Source organism: Aotus nancymaae, unplaced genomic scaffold, assembly GCF_030222135.1.
Source record: "Aotus nancymaae isolate 86718 unplaced genomic scaffold, 86718_ANA_hifiasm-v0.15.2.pri h1tg000010l, whole genome shotgun sequence".
Classification (NCBI taxonomy): domain Eukaryota; kingdom Metazoa; phylum Chordata; class Mammalia; order Primates; family Aotidae; genus Aotus; species Aotus nancymaae.
Window position 1 is genome coordinate 65,752,146 of NW_026988421.1, and position 18,189 is coordinate 65,770,334.

The 18,189-nt window shown below is 41.5% G+C and overlaps 2 protein-coding genes across 4 annotated transcripts in view; one reads left to right on the plus strand and one right to left on the minus strand.

Moving 5' to 3' along the window:
- Nucleotides 1-18,189, minus strand: part of AP3M1 (adaptor related protein complex 3 subunit mu 1) — a 32,694-nt gene that overhangs the window by 7,213 nt on the left and 7,292 nt on the right. For all 3 annotated transcript variants that reach the window (XM_012460172.3, XM_012460171.3, XM_012460174.3), the window contains 5 exons: nucleotides 10,253-10,528; nucleotides 9,029-9,200; nucleotides 6,441-6,578; nucleotides 3,027-3,112; nucleotides 2,066-2,199 (listed from right to left, as the gene is read on the minus strand). In XM_012460172.3, the coding sequence (XP_012315595.1) occupies nucleotides 2,066-2,199; nucleotides 3,027-3,112; nucleotides 6,441-6,578; nucleotides 9,029-9,200; nucleotides 10,253-10,528 (806 nt within the window). The remainder of the gene's footprint in view (nucleotides 1-2,065; nucleotides 2,200-3,026; nucleotides 3,113-6,440; nucleotides 6,579-9,028; nucleotides 9,201-10,252; nucleotides 10,529-18,189) is intronic.
- On the plus strand, nucleotides 10,799-11,967 carry LOC105722600 (heterogeneous nuclear ribonucleoprotein A/B-like). The gene has a single exon (XM_064373684.1). The coding sequence runs from the start codon at nucleotides 10,799-10,801 to the stop codon at nucleotides 11,654-11,656; it is 858 nt and encodes a 285-aa protein (XP_064229754.1). The 3' UTR covers nucleotides 11,657-11,967.

Sequence of the window (18,189 nt, forward strand, 5' to 3'; positions counted from 1 at the left end):
AGGTCAGGAGTTGGAAAGTAGCCTGGCCAACATGGTGAAATCTCATCTCTACAAAAATACAAAAATTAGCTGGGACCAGGTGTGGTGCCCCTGTAATCTCAGTACTTTGGAAGGTCTAGGTGAGTGGATCACCTGAGGTCAGGAGTTTGAGACCAGCCTGGCTAACATGGTGAAACCCCGTCTCTACTAAAAATACAAAAATTAGCTGGACAGGGTGGTGTGTGCCTATAGTTCCAGCTAATTGGGAGGCTGAGGCAGGAGAATCACTTGAACCCAGGAGGCGGAGGTTGCGGTGAGCTGTGATCAAGCCATTGTACTCCAGCCTCAGCAACAAGAGCAAAACTCCATCTCAAAAAAGAAAAAAAAAATTAGCAGGGAGTTGTGGTGAGTGCCTGTCATCGCAGCTACTTGGGAGGCTGAGGCAGGAGAATTGCTTGAACCCAGGAGGTGGAGGTTGCTGTGAGCCGAGATTGAGCCACTGCACTCCAGCCTGGGCAACAATAGTGAAACTGCATCTCAAAAAAAATCCCCCCAAAACAAGAAACAACTGCATCTGCTACCAAGTAGATCAACAGAAAAGTGAAACATCAAGTAAATGAACAGAAAAGTGAGTCATTCTGTCCTTTTTCAGAGTGTGTCTTCACTCATCCATTATTTTATTTTTTAAACTGGGGCAAATGGCCCTAGTTTAAAAAAAGAATTACAATCCAATGGAAAAATAGTGTAAAATACATATATGTGTATGTGTGTGTGTGTGTATTTTTTTTTTTTGAGACAAAGTCTCACCCTGTCACCCAGGCTGGAGTGCAATGACGTGATCTTGGCTCACTGCAAGCTCCGCCTCCTGGGTTCAAGCAATTCTCCTGCCTCAGCCTCCTGAGTAGTGGGGATTACAGGCACCCGCCACCATGCCCAGCTAATTTTTGTATTTTTAGTAGAGACGGGGTTTCACCATGTTGGCTAGGCTGATCTCAAACTCCTGACAGCAGGTGATCCGCCCATCTTAGCCTCCCAAAGTCCTGGGATTACAGGTGTGAGCCACTGCGCCTGGCCTAAAATATGTTTTATATAATTGAAACAGTTCCTATGTGATAAGAGCCAAGAAATAATTTCTCTGCTTTTGAGTCCTGTCATGTTACTCAAATAACTTCTGGTATTTTCAAGAAACAAACTAGCTATAACTACGATCTCCAATGCTAAGTGTTTTTTTTTTTTGAGATGGAGTTTCACCCTGTTGGTCAGGCTGTAATGCAGTGGCATGATATGTCACTGCAACCTCTGCCTCCCAGGTTCAAGTGATTCTCATGTCTCAGCCTCCTAAGTTCTTGAGATTGTAGGCATATGCTACCACTCCTTACTAATTTTATATTTTCAGTAGAGACGGGGTTTCACCATGTTGACCAGACTGGTCTAGAACTCCTGACCTCAAGTGAGCTGCCCACCTTGGCCTCCCAAAGTGTTGGGATTACAGGAGTGAACCACGGCCCCTAGCCCCCAATGCTAAATAGTTCCTTTAAAACTCAATGCAGAGAAGACTGACTTGAGGCAGTAAGTTGGGGAATGTCCTCATGAGCTACAGGTAGGTCTGTCTTCTTCTGTTAGCTACGAAGTTTACAGACCATGGTAACATTACGGCAATGATTCGTGGTTTTGCCCAGGCTATGCATGGTCCGTTTTGCTTTGCTTGCAAAGTACTCAGCTGTCAGAAACAGAGCAAAATGGACCATGCATAACCTGAGCAAAGAACCGGTGCCATAATTTGACCGCCCATAACCTTGCAAAGAACTGGTACCATAACCTTTTCCCCAGGTTATATACTGTCTGCTTGCTGTTAGCTATAGGTTTTACTCTAGTCTCACTTAGTACCACTCTAAACTCATACATTCAAAGTATACTGATTATTTTAGGTGTGTATTTTTGCCAGTTCTCACTGGGTCTCCTGGTGAGCCATGGTTAAAGTGAGCAGTGATGACCTCAAGTATCCAACTGTCAGAAAGAAACAGGGACAGGTGAGTTTTGCTTGATAAGTATGATGGCAGATTCCGGCTGATGCATCTGAACATACTTTTGTGAGCTGACACGGTATGATATGAGTCTGAAATTTCCATCTGGAGGAATAAATGACAAAACTCTTTCAGATTCCCAACGCTTGAACCGGATGCAGGGGTGGAAGCTGACATCATCCAGAAGCCTAGGGTTCTGCCAGCAAAACAGAAGACAGCCGTGTTCAAATAGTATAATAAATATGTTAACTCTACTCAGATAGCTTGACAAATTAATATATTCCCTGAAGATAAAGCAGTCATGGAAGAGTTTATGACCACATCGACACAACTTTACAGTTTCACAATGCTTTAAAGTTTATAAATATTTTATGTAAATTATTTTATTTGAATTTCAATAACTATAAAGAAGAAAAGGCAAGTAGTATTATTTCCCTTTAACAGATAAAAAAACTGAGGTTCAGCTGGGTGTGGTGGCTCACTCCTGTAATCCCAGCACTTTGAGAGGCTGAGGCGGGCAGATCACCTGAGGTCAGTTTGAGGCCAGCCTGACCTACATGGAGAAACCCTGTCTCTATAAAAAACAAACAAACAAACAAACAAACAAAACTGATGTTCAGAGGACTTAAGGTCAGGACAAACTGGTGACAACATCAGAAGTCAGTTCTCTTAATTGTTCCTAGCAGTATGTTATGCGGACTCTAAAATGATACAAAAGACCAATGCCCTTTCATATCAGCAAAGCAAATAATTATTCAGTAAAAATGATATTGGTGTTTTGCAGAAGCAAGCCAGCCAATTTTAAGCGCTTTCTAGCACACTCAGGCAAAGACTTCCCTTAGCCTTTCCATAAAGGCCATGCTCATCATGTAAGCGATTGTCTTAGGAAACTCTGCTAGAAATATTTTTCAGATAATCCTTTGCAATCTAAGATGCAAACTTATCCCAATATTTATCATTTCATTTAGTAGTTCACATGTATTAGGCATGCAAGGGGCTATAAAACAGGAGAATAAAACTTACCATGAAGGAAAGGGAGAGATCAGGCATTCCAGATAGTTTAATGCAAGCATCAATGACTCCCTGAATTTCTGCAAAGACTGTAGATCCTGAAGAAAAAAAAAGGGAGACAACATCAATAGAATCTCAGTCTTAACTAGAGCTATCACTGTATCTTTTTATTTTTATTTATTTATTGTTTTTAGAGACAGAGTCTTGCTCTGTTGCCAAGGTGGGAGTGCAGTTGCACGATCATAGCTCACTGCAGCCTCAAACTCCTGGGCTCAAGTAATCCTCCTGTGCTAGCCTCCCGAATAGCTGGGAATATAGATGTGTGTCACCACACCTAGCCCACACAATCACTGTATCTAGAATAATGGAGATACCCCCGAGTGTCAGACATACTGAAGCTTTATATCTCTATTAAAACAGGTCAGGGAACAAATACCTAACTCTGGTTGGAATATGATCATTCATTCACTCATTCATTCATTCATTCATTTTTCTTTTTTAAGAGATGAGATCTCACCAGCATGACCTTCCGTGCCCAGCCAGAATATGCTAATTATAAGGAAAATTAAACTGTCTCCTTTATGGAGCCAACCCTGTAAGACAACGGGATTTGAGTTTAAAACATATTTGGCCAGGCACAGTGGCTCATGCCTGTAATCCTAGCACTTAGGGGGGCCAAAATGGGTGGACTGCCTGAGCTCAGGAGTTTCGGACCAGCCTGGGCAACATGGCGAAACCCTGTCTCTACTAAAAATACAAAAAATTAGCCAGGTGTGGTGGCGTGTGCCTGTAGTCCCAGCTACTTGGGAGGCTTAGGCAGGAGAATAGCTTGAACCCAGCAGGTGGAGGTTGCAGTGAGCTGAGATTGCACCACTGCACTACAGCCTGGGTAACAAAGCGAGAGCCAGACTCTGTCTCAACAAAAAAAAAGGAAAATGAGGCAAGTGTATTATGAAACAAACTCAGTTAACTTTTAAGAAATAGATTTCTCTCTCTCTCTTTTTTTTTTTTTTTTAAGAGACAGGGCCTCCCTCTGTCATCCAGGCTAGAGTACAGTGGTGTGAACATAGCTCATTACAGCTTGAACTCCTAGGCTCAAGCAATCCTCCTGCCTCCTGAATAGGTGGGATTAGAGGAATCCATGCCCAGCTTATTTTTTAATTTGTTGGTAGCTATGGGGTCTCACTATGTTGCCTATGCTGGTCTTGAACTCCTGGTCTCAAGTGATCTTCCTGCCTCAGCCTCCCAAAGTGCTGGGATTATAGGTGTGAGCCACTGTGCCTGGCAAAAATCTATTATTCTATAAAGATGGAATGTTATAATGAAAAGGGCACTCATAGAAGAGAAGACATTGACTATAATTCAGAATAAGTCACCATTACATATTAACAACTTGTGTGACCTGGAACAGTTCACTTAACCCTTCTGAGCCTTGGCTTCGTTAGTTTCCTTATGTACAAAATAAATGTAAGGGAAGGACTAGTTTTGTTTTTTTTTTTTTTGAGATGGAGTCTTGCTCTATCACCTAGGCTGGAACGCAGTGGTATGGTCTTGACTCACCACAACCTTCACCTCCTGGGTTTAAGCGATTCTCTTGCCTCAGCCTCCTGAGTAGCTGGGACTGTAGGCATGTGCCACCAGACCTGGCTAATTTTTTGTATTTTTAGTAGAGATGGGGTTTCACCATGTTAGCCAGCATGGTCTTGATCTCCTGACCCTGTGATGAGCCTGCCTCAGCCTCCCAAAGTGCTGGAATTACAGGCGTGAGCCACCACCACACCACACGGATTTTTTTTTGTTTTTTTTTTGAGTTGGAGTCTTGCTCTGTCACCCAGGCTACAGTGCAATGGCATGAGCTCAGCTCACTACAACCTCTGCCTCCTAGGTTTAAGCGATTCTCCTGCCTCAGCCTCCCAAGTAGCTGGGATTACAGGTGCCCGCCAGCAGGCCTAGCAAGTTTTTATATTTTTAGTAGAGACGGGGTTTCACCATGTTGGCCAGGCTGGTCTCAAACTCCTGACCTCAAGTGATCCACCCACTTTGGCTTCCCAAAGTGCTGGGATTACAGGCATGAGCTGCCACACCCAGCCGATATTTTTAATAATGAAATTTCATGATTCTTATAGAGTACAATTGTTTTATCTGGTTAAAAAGATAATTAGACTGGGTGTGGTGGCTGATGCCTATAATCCAAGAACTTTGGGAAACTGAGGTAGGTGGACTGCTTGAGCCCAGGAGTTCAAGACTGGACTGGGCAATGACCCTGTCTACACACAAAAAAATATAAAAGTTAGCCAGGCATAGTGGCATGGACCCCAAGTAGTTGGGACTATAGGCTACTCAGGAGGCTGAGGTGGGAGGATCGCATGAGCTGGAGGTCAAGGCTGCAATAAGAAGGGATTGTGCCACTGCACTCCAGCCTGAGCGAAAGAGCAAGACGCTGCATTAAAAAAAAAAAAAAAAAAAGAAAGTGAAAAAAGTACTGCACATAATAGTAGCAAAAGAGCATGGTATATGGTAGATTTTTAATAAATGTTAGAATGAATAAATAGCAAGAGGTAAAGGTATACAGGGTAATAGCTGGCTTAAAGTAAGGCATTATGAGTTCTGATTTACAAGTTTGGCAGATCTCAACTAGTGGTTATGAAAATTATATGTAACTTATAGGCAAAATAAACAGATTTATGGGGCAGGGGCAGAGGTTCATGCCTGTAATCCCAACACTTTGGGAGGCCAAGGTGGTGGATCACTTGAGGTCAGGAATTCGAGATCAGCCTGGCCAACATTGTGAAACCCCATCTCTACTAAAAATACAAAAAATTAGCCAGGTGTGGTTGTGGTGGCTCATGCCTGTAATCTCAGCCACTCAGGAGGCTGAGGCAGCAGAATCGCTTGAACACAGGAGGTGGAGGAGGCAGTAAGCCGAGATCATGTCACTGCACTCCAGCCTGGGCATCACAGTGAGGATCCGTTTTAAAAAATAAATGAACAAACAAACAGATTTTTAAATTATCAGATAACGAATGCCTTTCCACTGAAACCATACTGCCAAAGGGCTTCAATTTTCTTTCTTTCTTTTTTTTTTTTTTGAGATGGAGTCAGGCTGGAGCGCAACAGCGTGATCTCGGCTCACTGTAACCTCTGCCTCCTAGGTTCAAGCAATTCTCCTGCTTCAGCCTCCTGAGTAGCTGGGATTATAGGCACACGCCACCACACACAGCTATTTTTGTATCTTTAGTAGAGACAGGATTTCGCCATGTTGACCTGGTTGGTCTCAAACTCTTGACCTCGTGTTTTGCCCACCTCGGCCTCCCAAAGTGCTAGGATTACAGGGTAAGCCACCGTGCCAGCCAGGACTTCAATTTTCTATTCATCTGTATCAGCTGAATTATTTTTCCCCAAATAAGACCACATGTACACAATTACCTGATTTATCTATAATTGCATCTATTTCTTCAACGACATCAAAATAGGCTTCATTGTTTGTGTACTTTACCCCTGCCCGGCGCCACGGGATGTTGGACAGCTGCCCAGTGGGGAGTGTGTCCCCAACATTACTACTGCCTAGAAACCAAAAAAGGAGAAAGCAAAGCTGATGTGTGAAACAGTTATCAGAAAACTCATTATAGGGGAAGAAAAAGCTGCTTCTTTAATGTTTGGATTTTTCTTAATAAAGTTGTGGATGGTCTCTAGAATTGTCAGACATATCCATACCAACATGATCAAATTTCTAGAAGAGAAAAATAGGCCATGTAGCCCTCTGTCTACCTGCCAAATCAGGTTAAATTTATTTACTTATCTTTTGCTTCCTGTGGTAACAGTAACCTAATCTAATTTCAGTGGCTCAACAGCAGAATCTCTGCCACTGATGAAAAAAGAGGCTGGTTGTTTCAAAACCTTCTGCCAATAAAATGTCTCCACTGAGAATACAGAGTTATAACTAGGCCCTTCAGTATTCAACTTTATTTAACATGAGATGTTGCCAAACAGGCCTCAGTGGAGTAAATGGAATCTGACCTTTTCCCATTTTAAGGTCAGCATACCCATATGGCTGCAATATAGCTAGTGTTCAGTATCTGGCTAATTTCCTGGTAAACTGACACATGTCTAAAAATAGGTCTGGTTGTCCAAAACACGTATCTTTGAGCTGTGACTTACTTAACATTTTGGTTAATTTATATTGCCAGTTCAAAAGTACCACATACTTAACAAAACAAAAAGATGGAATTCAGAAAGATGGTTTAAAGAAAAACATCTGTCTTCTTACTAACAAAATACAAATACCATTAACATTTTGGTTAATAGTATGGTATTAATATTTTAATATAACATTAACATTTTGGTATATTTCTTTAAACATTTCCACCACCAGAAGGTTGCATTTTTTTTTTCTATTTTGATATTTTAGTTTTTAACTGCACTTCAAAATATAGTCGCAATCATACTTTATCTACAATTTTGCAGTCTAGTTATGATTGGTGTTCCTACCTGCAACCTATAATCATGTTATCTTCCTGCTCAAAAACCTTCAATGTTTGCTAATTGGCTTTATGATAAAAGCTAAATATTTAGCCTAGCATTGAAGGACTTTCTCAACTTTTAGTTTGATCTCTAACTTCTCAACTGAAAAACAGCTCTGCTTCTGCTACAGGGATTAATAAAACTTGAGGTTTTTCACTTCATGTGTGTTTTTTCAAATACAGTTACGTCTATGGAGAATGCTCTTATTCCTACCCCACTTCCTGAATTCTACTGATTCTCCAAGGTGGCTACCCACCACTGTTCAGGAGGGATTACTTCATTAACTGAACCATTCTCTTGAACTTCATAATATACTGTCTTATGAATCTGTTATGTTTTGCATTCTATATTTTAGTAACTTTCCTCTGACTATACATGTTTATTTTGGAAAATTAAATCATAAAGCAAAAATAAAGATAATCTATATTTTTTTGGCTGGCATAATCATTTATATATTTGGAACGTTTTTAGTGAATATAACTAAGAATAATTTTTTTCAGTTTGTGCTGACTTCAATTTAACATTATATCATGTGTATTTTCCAATGCTACTACATTATCTGTGAAGTATGAAATTGCTTTTTAAAGTTTTATAGTTATTTGCTAATTTTAATTTTTTTCCAAATCCCATTCAGAGTATAAGTTTAAGGAGCACAGACATTCCACCTTATCTTTCTTTCAGTTTGTCCTAACATTCCCCCTTATACAGAGGATGAATAAAGAGCTGCTGAATGATCTTTTTCTTATAGGCCTCTCTCACATCATTTTTAGGTCAAGGCACTGGAGAAGGGTGTTCAATGGTGGGCAGTGGAGTTGGAGTGGCATATAACATTTCATAGGAATCTTTCTCTAAAAGACTTTAATGCTTTTGAAAGAATATTGGCATCTGGATGTGCCTAACTTCTAGCTACCCTTAAGAATTAAATCCAACTGAAAGCTTACAACACAAGTACAGGCCCACAATGCATGAGATCTCATAAGTAAACTATTTTCCTATTTTTTCTTAATACATCTTCTGCATGCATAAAAACAAAGACTTGAAGGAGACTGTAGTACATACTGTGTGGGTAAGAGTCTTACATTTTCTGTTCTCTAGTAATTGTGGAGTAGCAGCATAACAGTTATGTAATGCTATTTTAAATATTGAAATGCCAGTCTATAAATGGACTAAATGCTCTTCTAAGTGGGCTCATATACTGGCTTCTTTAGGACTAAGTGGAATAATTTATTCAGTCTTAGTATTTAGTGTTAAATAATAGTAATAATATTGTTGTGGTTTTTTAAGGAAAAAAAAAAGAGTAATAACCAAGTTATTTTATCACTTAAGCCTCTTTCCATGAATATAAATATATAGTACATCCATTTTAACTTTACCAGTAACTTTAATTCTGGCCGAACTGGACTACTTTAATAATATGTCAGATCATGAGCAACAATGAGTTGTTTACAAAGTTTTAATAGCTCAGTTACTAGTCAAGTATGTTTTCATCTTACCTGTAATAGAGTTGACAACCGAGCGTAAAATTGTTGGTGGTTTAATCAATTCTTTCAAAATGTTGGATTCGGTAGCCAGTGGAAATCCATTGTCTAACATTTCTTCCAAGAGTTCATATACTATCACCACATTATCCTTAATTGCAGCCTCTGAACACTCACCAAAGTAGTCCTTACAAAATACACACAAAATATCACACAATGGAAGGCACAAAGAAAGACTTTCTAAATACTTTTGTTCTGAAGAATAAACTTACAGTAGCAAAATTCATTGCTTAAGATGCTGAACATATGTAAAACAGAGCTGGGGAAACCTTCTATAGGCTGGGCACTGTGGCTCATGCCTGCAATCTCAGCACTTTGGGAGGCCGAGGCGGGTAGATTACCCGAGGTCAGGAGTTCGAGACCAGCCTGGCCAACACCATGAAACCCCGTCTCTACTAAAAATACAAAAATCAACTGAGCATGGTGACACATGCTTGTAGTGCCAGTTACTCAGGAGGCTGAGGCGGAAGGATCGCTTGAACCCAAGAGGTGGAGGTTGCGATGAGCTGCTAAGATCACACCACTGGGCAGAGAGATCTAGCCTGGATGACACAGTGAGACTCTGTCTCAAAAACAAAACAAAACAAAACAAGCAAACCAAAAAAAATCCCTCTATAGTCCTAACATTATTCCTCAATATTTTCTTAATATTTTTAGATTGAATTTAAATCCTCTTACATTTTATACCAGATAGTATTGAAACATTAAACTGGAATGTGAGCTATAAACTTCATCTTGATTAACTATCCCAAAATACATATGGAATACACATCCTCCTATATGCTTTAAATCACCTCTAGATTACTTGTAATATCTAATACAATGTAAATGCTATGTAGCTAGTTGTTATACTGTATTGTTTAAGTAATAATGAGGAGAAGTCTGTACATGTTCAGTTCCATTTTTTTGTTCAAATATTTTCCATGTAAAGTTGGGTGAATTCATGGATGCAGAACCCACATATATGGAGAGCCAACTGTAATTTGTAATACATAAAAAAATCATGAATAGAGCAGCCATGTGTGCCATTGTCTACCACATAGAAATGGGTTTATAAATTTATGCTTAGTTAAAGAGAGACAGTAAACATCAAAACCTGGGTAATTAAATAATATAATCATGTCTCACCTCCAACTAACTTGGGTAATTTAAGTTAGAAAGGTGTGATAGATAACCAACCTGAAAAGTGTCAGCAACTCGATGTAGGAACTCAATTACAAACAGAGGTGGCACTTCAGTCTGTATGACAGATACAAAGAAGAGCTTATCCCGGTAGATACTGATGAGGTAGTGGTGAGGTGTTGAAATGACAGGTGGTACATTTTCAACATCAGCAGCTTTCTCCTGAGCTTCAAAGAAATAATCACAGACAGACTGGCTCACAACGCTCTTCCAGTGCTTCTCTAGAAATATGTCACCGGAACAGTTGATGAGAAATAGACTGTGGATCATTTTCTGTTGGGGAAAAGAAAGGTTTAAATTTATTACATATTGAGGCGGCAGCACCGCGCGGGCGAGAGCTCGATTGTGGGCTGGTGGGTTCTCATGCGGTCGCGGCCCGGGAGAAGGAGACGCAGCTGGAAAAGCTCCGTCGCGTGACGGAGGGGAGGCCTCAGCAGCGCGAGCTGGAGTGCGGCCGAGCCCGTGGCGCCTTCCCCGGCGGGTGGGGACGAGTGGGCCCCGCGGTGTCATCGGCGGCGAGGAGCCACCGCGCTTCGGCCTAGGATGTCGGAAGCAGGCGAGCAGCAACCCATGGAGACGACGGGCGCCACCGAGAACGGACATGAGGCCGCCCCCGAAGGCGAGTCGCCTGCCGGGGCTGGCGCGGGCGCCACGGCACGGGCTGGAGGTGCGACCGTGGTGCCCCCGAGCGGGAATCGGAATGGCGCTGAGGGCGACCCGATCAACGCCAGCAAGAACGAGGAAGACGCGGGAAAAATGTTCGTTGGTGGCCTGAGCTGGGATACCAGCAAAAAAGATTTAAAAGACTATTTTACTAAATTTGGAGAGGTGGTTGACTGTACAATAAAAATGGATCCCAACACTGGACGGTTCAGAGGGTTTGGGTTTATCCTGTTCAAAGATGCGGCCAGTGTGGAGAAGGTTCTAGACCAGAAGGAGCATAGGTTGGATGGCCGTGTCATTGACCCTAAAAAGGCCATGGCTATGAATAAGGACCCAGTGAAGAAAATCGTTGTCGGGGGTCTGAATCCTGAAGCCACTGAGGAAAAGATCAGGGAGTACTTCGGCAATTTTGGGGAGATTGAGGCCATTGAACTTCCAATGGATCCTAAGTTGAACAAAAGACGAGGTTTTGTGTTTATCTCCTTTAAAGAAGAAGAACCTGTAAAGAAGGTTCTGGAGAAAACGTTTAATACTATCAGTGGAAGCAAGTGTGAGATCAAGGTGGCCCAGCCTAAAGAGGTTTATCAGCAGCAGCAGTATGGCTCTGGGGGCCATGGAAACCGCAACCGAGGGAACCGAGGCAGTGGAGGTGGTGGTGGAGGTGGAGGTCAGGGTAGTACAAACTACGGCAAGAGCCAGCGACATGGTGGCCATCAGAATAACTACAAGCCATACTGAGGCGGCAGCAGGAGCGACCAACTGACTGCACACATGCTTTGTTTGGATATGGAGTGAACACAATTATGTACCAAATGTAACTTGACAAACTTTCTATGGCCTGTCCCATGTGCATCTTATTTAAAATTTCCCCCATGGAAATCACTCTCCTGTTTACTATTTCCAGGCTCTAGTTGTTTAGGCAGGGTGTGGTGTCTGAGAGGCCAGAGTGGCATTATGGGCTGATTTTTATTACCAGGTCCCCCAGAACCAGATGGGAGGCTCTGCTTCCTGCTGCCGCTCTGCAGCCTGGACCTGTGGACCCTGGTTGTAAAGAGTAAATTGTATCTTAGGAAACCAGTGTCACCTTTTTTTCACCTTTTAATTTTATATTATTTGTGTCATACATTTCCTGTAATGGAAGTGTTAATTTTACTGTACTTTTTGGTACCTTTTGGGAATCTAATGTATTGTAAGGTATTTTACACATGTCCTGATTTTGCCACAACCTGGATATTAAAGCTATCCAAGCTTTTGAAATAAAAATTTAAAACCCCCTCAAAAAAATTTATTACACATTAAAACATATCCCTGTATTGCCCTGACACCAAAGCCAGACAAAGAAAATATAAGAAACTACAGACCAATATCACTTAACATACACAAAATATACACTTTGACCAAGTGGGATTTATTCCAAGAATGCAAGGTTGGTTCAACATACAAAATTAATCAACATAATATACAATAAGATAAAGAACTAAAACAATTATTTCAAAAGGTGCAAAAATTGCATTTGACAAAATCCAACATCACTTTATGAAAAAAAAAAAAGAAAGCTACTAAGAACAGAAAGAAACTTCCTCAGCCAGACATGGTGGCACATGCCTGTAATCCTAGCACTTTGGGAGGCTGAGGTAGGTGGATTGCTTGAGCTCAGGAATTTGAAACCAGCCTGGCCAACAGGGCAAAACCCCGTTTTTATAAAAAATACAAAAATTAGCCAAGCATGGTGGCCCTCGCCCGTAGTCCTAGGTACTCAGGAAGGTGAAGTGGGAGAATCGCATTAGCCCAGGAGGGAGGTCAGGGCTGCAGCGAGCTGAGATTGCGCCACTGCACTCCAGCCTGGGTGACCAAGTGAGACCCTATCTAAAAAGAAAAAAAAGGCTGGGCACAGTGGCTCACACCTGTAATCCCAGCACTTTGGGAGACCAAGGTGGGGGCGGATCATCTGAGGTCAGGAGTTCGAGACCAGCCTGGCCAAAATGGTGAAACCTCATCTCTACAAAAAATACAAAAATTAGCCAGGTGTGGTGGTGCTTGCCTGTAACCTCAGCTACTTGGGAGGCTGAGGCAGGAGAATCACTTGAACTCAGTAGGCAGAGGTTGCAGTGAGCCAAGATCGTGGCACTGCACCCTAAATTTGTCTAAAAAAAAAAAATTTCCTTAACTTGATGAAAACCCCACAGCTAGTACTATATTTAACGGTGAAAGACCGGACACTTTCTCCTGAATAACCAAACCAAACAATGATGTCCAGTTCCATCATTTCTATTCAACATGGTACTGGAGGTTTAAGCAACGGCAATTAAGCAAGAAAATAAAACAAAAGACTTCCAAGTTGGAAAGGAAGAACTAAGACTATATCTGTAGAAGACACAATCTTATATATAGGAAAGCCTAAGGAATCCACACACACAACAAAACCTATTAGAGCTAATAAATTTAGTTCAGCAGGCTGGAAGGATACAACTCAACGTAAAAATCAATTATATTTCTATCCGATATATCAATAAAAAACTAAAAATGGGCAGGGCATGGTAGCTCATGCCTGTAATCCCAGCACTGTGGAAGGCTGAGGAAGGAGGACTGCTTGAGCTCAGGAGTTTAAGACCAGCCTGGGCAACACAGTGATACTTCATCTCTAGTAAACACAACAAAATTGAAAATGAAATTAAGAAAACAATTTCATTTACAATAACATCCAAAAATTTAAATTTGCCAAGCATGGTGGCTCACACCTGTAATCCTAGCACTGTGGGAGGCTGAGGTGGGTGGATCACGAGGTCAGGAGTTTAAGACCAGCCTGGCCAAGATGGTGAAACCCCGTCTCTACTAAAAATACAAAAAAACTTAGCTGGGTGTGGTGGCAGGTGCCTGTAATTCCAGCTACTCAGGAGGCTGAGGCAGAGAACTGCTTGAACGGGGGAAGTGAAGCCTGCAGTGAGCCATAATCGTGCCACTGCACTCTTGCCTGAGCGAGAGATCAAGACTCTGTTTCTAAATAAATAAATAAGTAGAAAATATATTTAACAAGAGAAGTACAAGACTTGTACACTAAATGTTACAAAATGTCAGTGAAATAAATGAAAAAGACCTAAAAAATTCAAAGACATTCCATGTTCATGGATTGGAAGACTTGATATTTTTAAGATAGCAACATTTCCCAAACTTATCTACATATTCAATATAATATCTATTAACATCCCAGCTGTCTTTTTGTGGAATTTGACAGAGTAATCCTAAACTTTATATAGAAATGAAAAAGATCAACAGCCAAAACAATCTTGAAAAGGAACTACGGTGCACAGGGGGCAGGGTGTGCCTTCCCTCCCAGGCCAAGGTGCTAGGAAGCGGGGACCCATGCCTGCAGTCAAGCGAGCATAGCTCCGTGGACACCTGGCTCAGCCAAGCATTCTTCCGGGGGGCCGAGGAAGTGGGGCCACTCTGCCATTATGAGAACCTGGAAGGAGCCCTCGGTCTCTGGGATGGCGGGTGGGGAGCGGGGGCTTGGGGCGCACACATCCAGTTCAGCCCGAGCCTGCATTTCCTGAGCCAGGATCTGGGGTGAGATGGCTGCAAGCAGCCGTGCGCCTGAGCCCCGCGTCCTTGTCTGCCTTGGGGCGCTCCTGGCCAGCTAGGTTGCCACAGGTTGAACTCACCTTACTAAACCTGTAACCGGTGGACCAACCTACACACCTTTGCAAGCCTTCCTGTGCCGACCAGCGCTTTCAAAGTGAGGTCAAACCTTTACTTTTGGAAAAGTTTTTTTCAAATACTTGGCTGACTTACAAAAGACTTCCCCTCACACCTGACATGATTGACAAAAGATCTGAAATGCTTCATCTATAGTCCACTTTGCTACAAAAAAAGAATTGGGGGATGCTTACAAAAACATGTAGAATGTAAAAAGACTGAAATATATATATATATATATATATATATATATATATATATATATTTGAATTTAATTAAAAAAAAGAAAAGGAAAAACAAAGATAACTCGTGCTTTCTGCAAAACTACTGTGTGGTATGGGCACTAGGACAGACATACAGATAAACAGAACATTAACTCTTATATTTATGGTCAACTGATTTTCAATAGGGTGCCAAGACCTGGGGGACCAGTTGGAGAGAGAACAGCCTTTTCAACAAATGGTACTGGAACAACTGATTTCCACATACAAAAGAATGAAATCGGATACAAAAAGCAACACAAAACGTATCAAAGACCTAAACAGAAAAGTCAAAATGATAAAACTCTTTTTTTTTTTTTTTTTTGAGACGGAGTCCTGCTCTGTCACCTAGGCTGGAGTGCAGTATCGAGATCTCAGCTCACTGCAACCTCTGCCTCCTGGGTTCAAGTGATTCTCCTGCCTCAGCCTCCCAAGTAGCTGGGACTACAGGTGTGTGCCACCATGCCCGGCGAATTTTTTGTTTTTAGTAGAGGTGGGGTATCGCCTTGTTGGCCCGGATGGTCTTGATCTCCTGACCTTGTGATCCGCCCACCTCAGCCTCCCAAAGTGCTAGGATTACAGGCATGAGCCACCACGCCTGGCTGATAAAACTCTTAGGAAAAAAAAGCATATATTTTGACTCTGGATTAGACAATGTTTTTTTGTTTGTTTTTTTTTTGAGATGGAGTCTCACTCTGTTGCCTAGGCTAGAGTGCAGTGGTGATCATCTCAGCTCACTGCAACCTCCACCCATTCTCCCGCCTCTGTCTCCTGAGTAGCTGGGACTACAGGTGCACACTACCATGCCCAGCTAATTTTTGTACTTTTAGTAGAGACAAGATTTCACCATGTTGGCCGGGCTGGTCTTGAACTCCTGACCTCATGATCCAGCCACCTCAGCCTCCCAAGGTGCTAGGATTATAGGCGTGAGCCACTGCGCCTGGCAATTAGACCATGTTTTTAAAGATAGGATACCAAAAGTACAAGTAAGAAAAATAAGAAATAGATAACCTAGATTCCATCAAAATCAAAACTTTAGTGCTTTGAAGGACATATCGAGAAAGCAAAAATGCACAAAATGAGAGTAAATATTTGAAACTATAAATCCTAAAGGGACCCCATCCAGAATATATAAAGAACTTTCACTCGCCGGGCGCGGTGGCTCAGGCCTGTAATCCCAGCACTTTGGGAGGCCGAGACGGGTGGATCACGAGGTCAAGAGATCGAGACCATCCCGGTCAACATGGTGAAACCCCGTCTCTACTAAAAATACAAAAAATTAGCTGGGCATGGTGGTGCGTGCCTGTAATCCAAGCTACTCAGGAGGCTGAGGCAGGAGAATTGCCTGAACCCAGGAGGCGGAGGTTGCGGTGAGCCGAAATCATGCCACTGCACTCCAGCCTGGGTAACAAGAGTGAAACTCCATCTCAAAAAAAAAAGAACTTTCACTCAATAATAAGGGCCAGGTGTGGTGACTCATAACTGTAATCCTAGCACTTTGGGAGGCCAAGGAGGGAGGACTACTTGAGTCCAGGGGTTTAAAACCCCATCTCTACAAAAAAAAAAAAATTAAAAATTAGCCAGGCATGGTGGCTCACATCTGTAGTCCTTGCTACTCAGGAGGCTGAGGTGGGAGGATCGCCTAAGTCCAGGAGTTTAAGGCTGCAGTGAACTATGATCCCACCACTGCACTCTAGCCTGGGTGACAGAGGGAGACCTTGCCTCTAAAATGTAAACAAACAAACAAATAAACAACCCAATTAAAAAACAGGCAAGGGATTTGAAAAGACATTTCTCCAAAGAATATATACATACAAGTGAATCTTACAATACAATGTTAAATAAATGAAGCCAGATGCAAAACAATATACACCGTATGATTCCATTTTTATGAAGTTGTAGAACAGGCAAAAGTAATCTATGTTAAATCAAATGGTTTCCTTTATAAAGGAGAGTGAAGGTGGTGACTGAGATGGCCATGGGATTGATCCTCTAAGGTGCTGGTAATGTTTTTTTCCTCCTTTTTTTTTTTTTGAGATGAAGTCATGCTCTGTTGCCTGGGCTGGAGTGCAATGGTGCGATGTCAGCTCACTGAAACCTCTGCCTCCCAGGTTCATACAATTCTCCTGCCTCAGCCTCCTGAGTAGCTGGGATTACAGGTACACACTGCCACACCTGGCTAATTTTTTTTTTTTTTTTAATTTTTAGTAGAGACGGGGTTTCACTATGTTGGCCAGGGCTGGTCTTGAATTCCTAACCTTGTGATCTGCCTGCCTCGGACTCCCAAAGTGCTAGGATTATGGGTGTGAGCCATCACACCCCACCAGTGTTTTATTTCTTGACCTGCATGATGTTTACAAGCTGTGTTCATTTTGTGATAACTCATTAGGCTTTACATTATGATTTGCATACTTTTCTGAGCGTTAGTTATGCTTCCAATAAGAAGTTTATTGTTCCTGCAATATGAGGGACAATGGAAAAATGTCTAATTACCTTACCCTGTTCCTATCTTTTACATGGATAAGCACCAGTATTAGGTATTTAGTCTAGTGGTTCAATCATTCCAAGTAATAGTAGTATATGATAAACACAGCTTAAGAAGAAAGAATTTAAAAGCTATGAATACAGTTTCTATGAATGAAGATAAATTCCAAAGAGAAAAGGAAGACTTTCCAGAATTGATTCATTTGATTCTGTTGATATAGAAAATAACATCAACCTGGCCAATTCTTTTCAGAAGCCATTTCTTTTATGAAAGCAGCTGACATTTAAAGAACAGGTGGTGATGATCTCCCTTTCCCGTTTGACACATGTTCAATAGTTATGAAGTAAATAATACTAATTACTAAGATATGTTTTAGTAATTATTATATTAATAAAGTATGACTACTGTTAACAGTTTAGGGTTTCTGTTTAATTAGAAACAAAAAAAGTTTCTTTGTTTAAAGCCATCTCTGTTTAGCCAAGCAACCAACTTGAGTTGTCAGCAATAAACTCTGACACCTCAGCGTTGGAACCTGCCAAATTTTTCTACTTTATCTAGTCAGATTCTTTGCTTTAGTAGGCTTGCTTTGTGTCTTATATTTCTGTCTGGGTATTAATATAAGTGCCATTAGAATACTTAGACTTGCTTTATAGAACCTGCTGATTTTAACTATAACCTTAGCTGATAAATTTTTCATTTTCATTTTTAAAATGAAACAAGAACATCAACCATAAGATCTGCAACTAAATTTTTATTATTACACCTTTTTCTTGGAATAAAATCAGCATCCAAAATGTAAAGTACGACTTCAAGTGGAGGACTGTAATCAACAA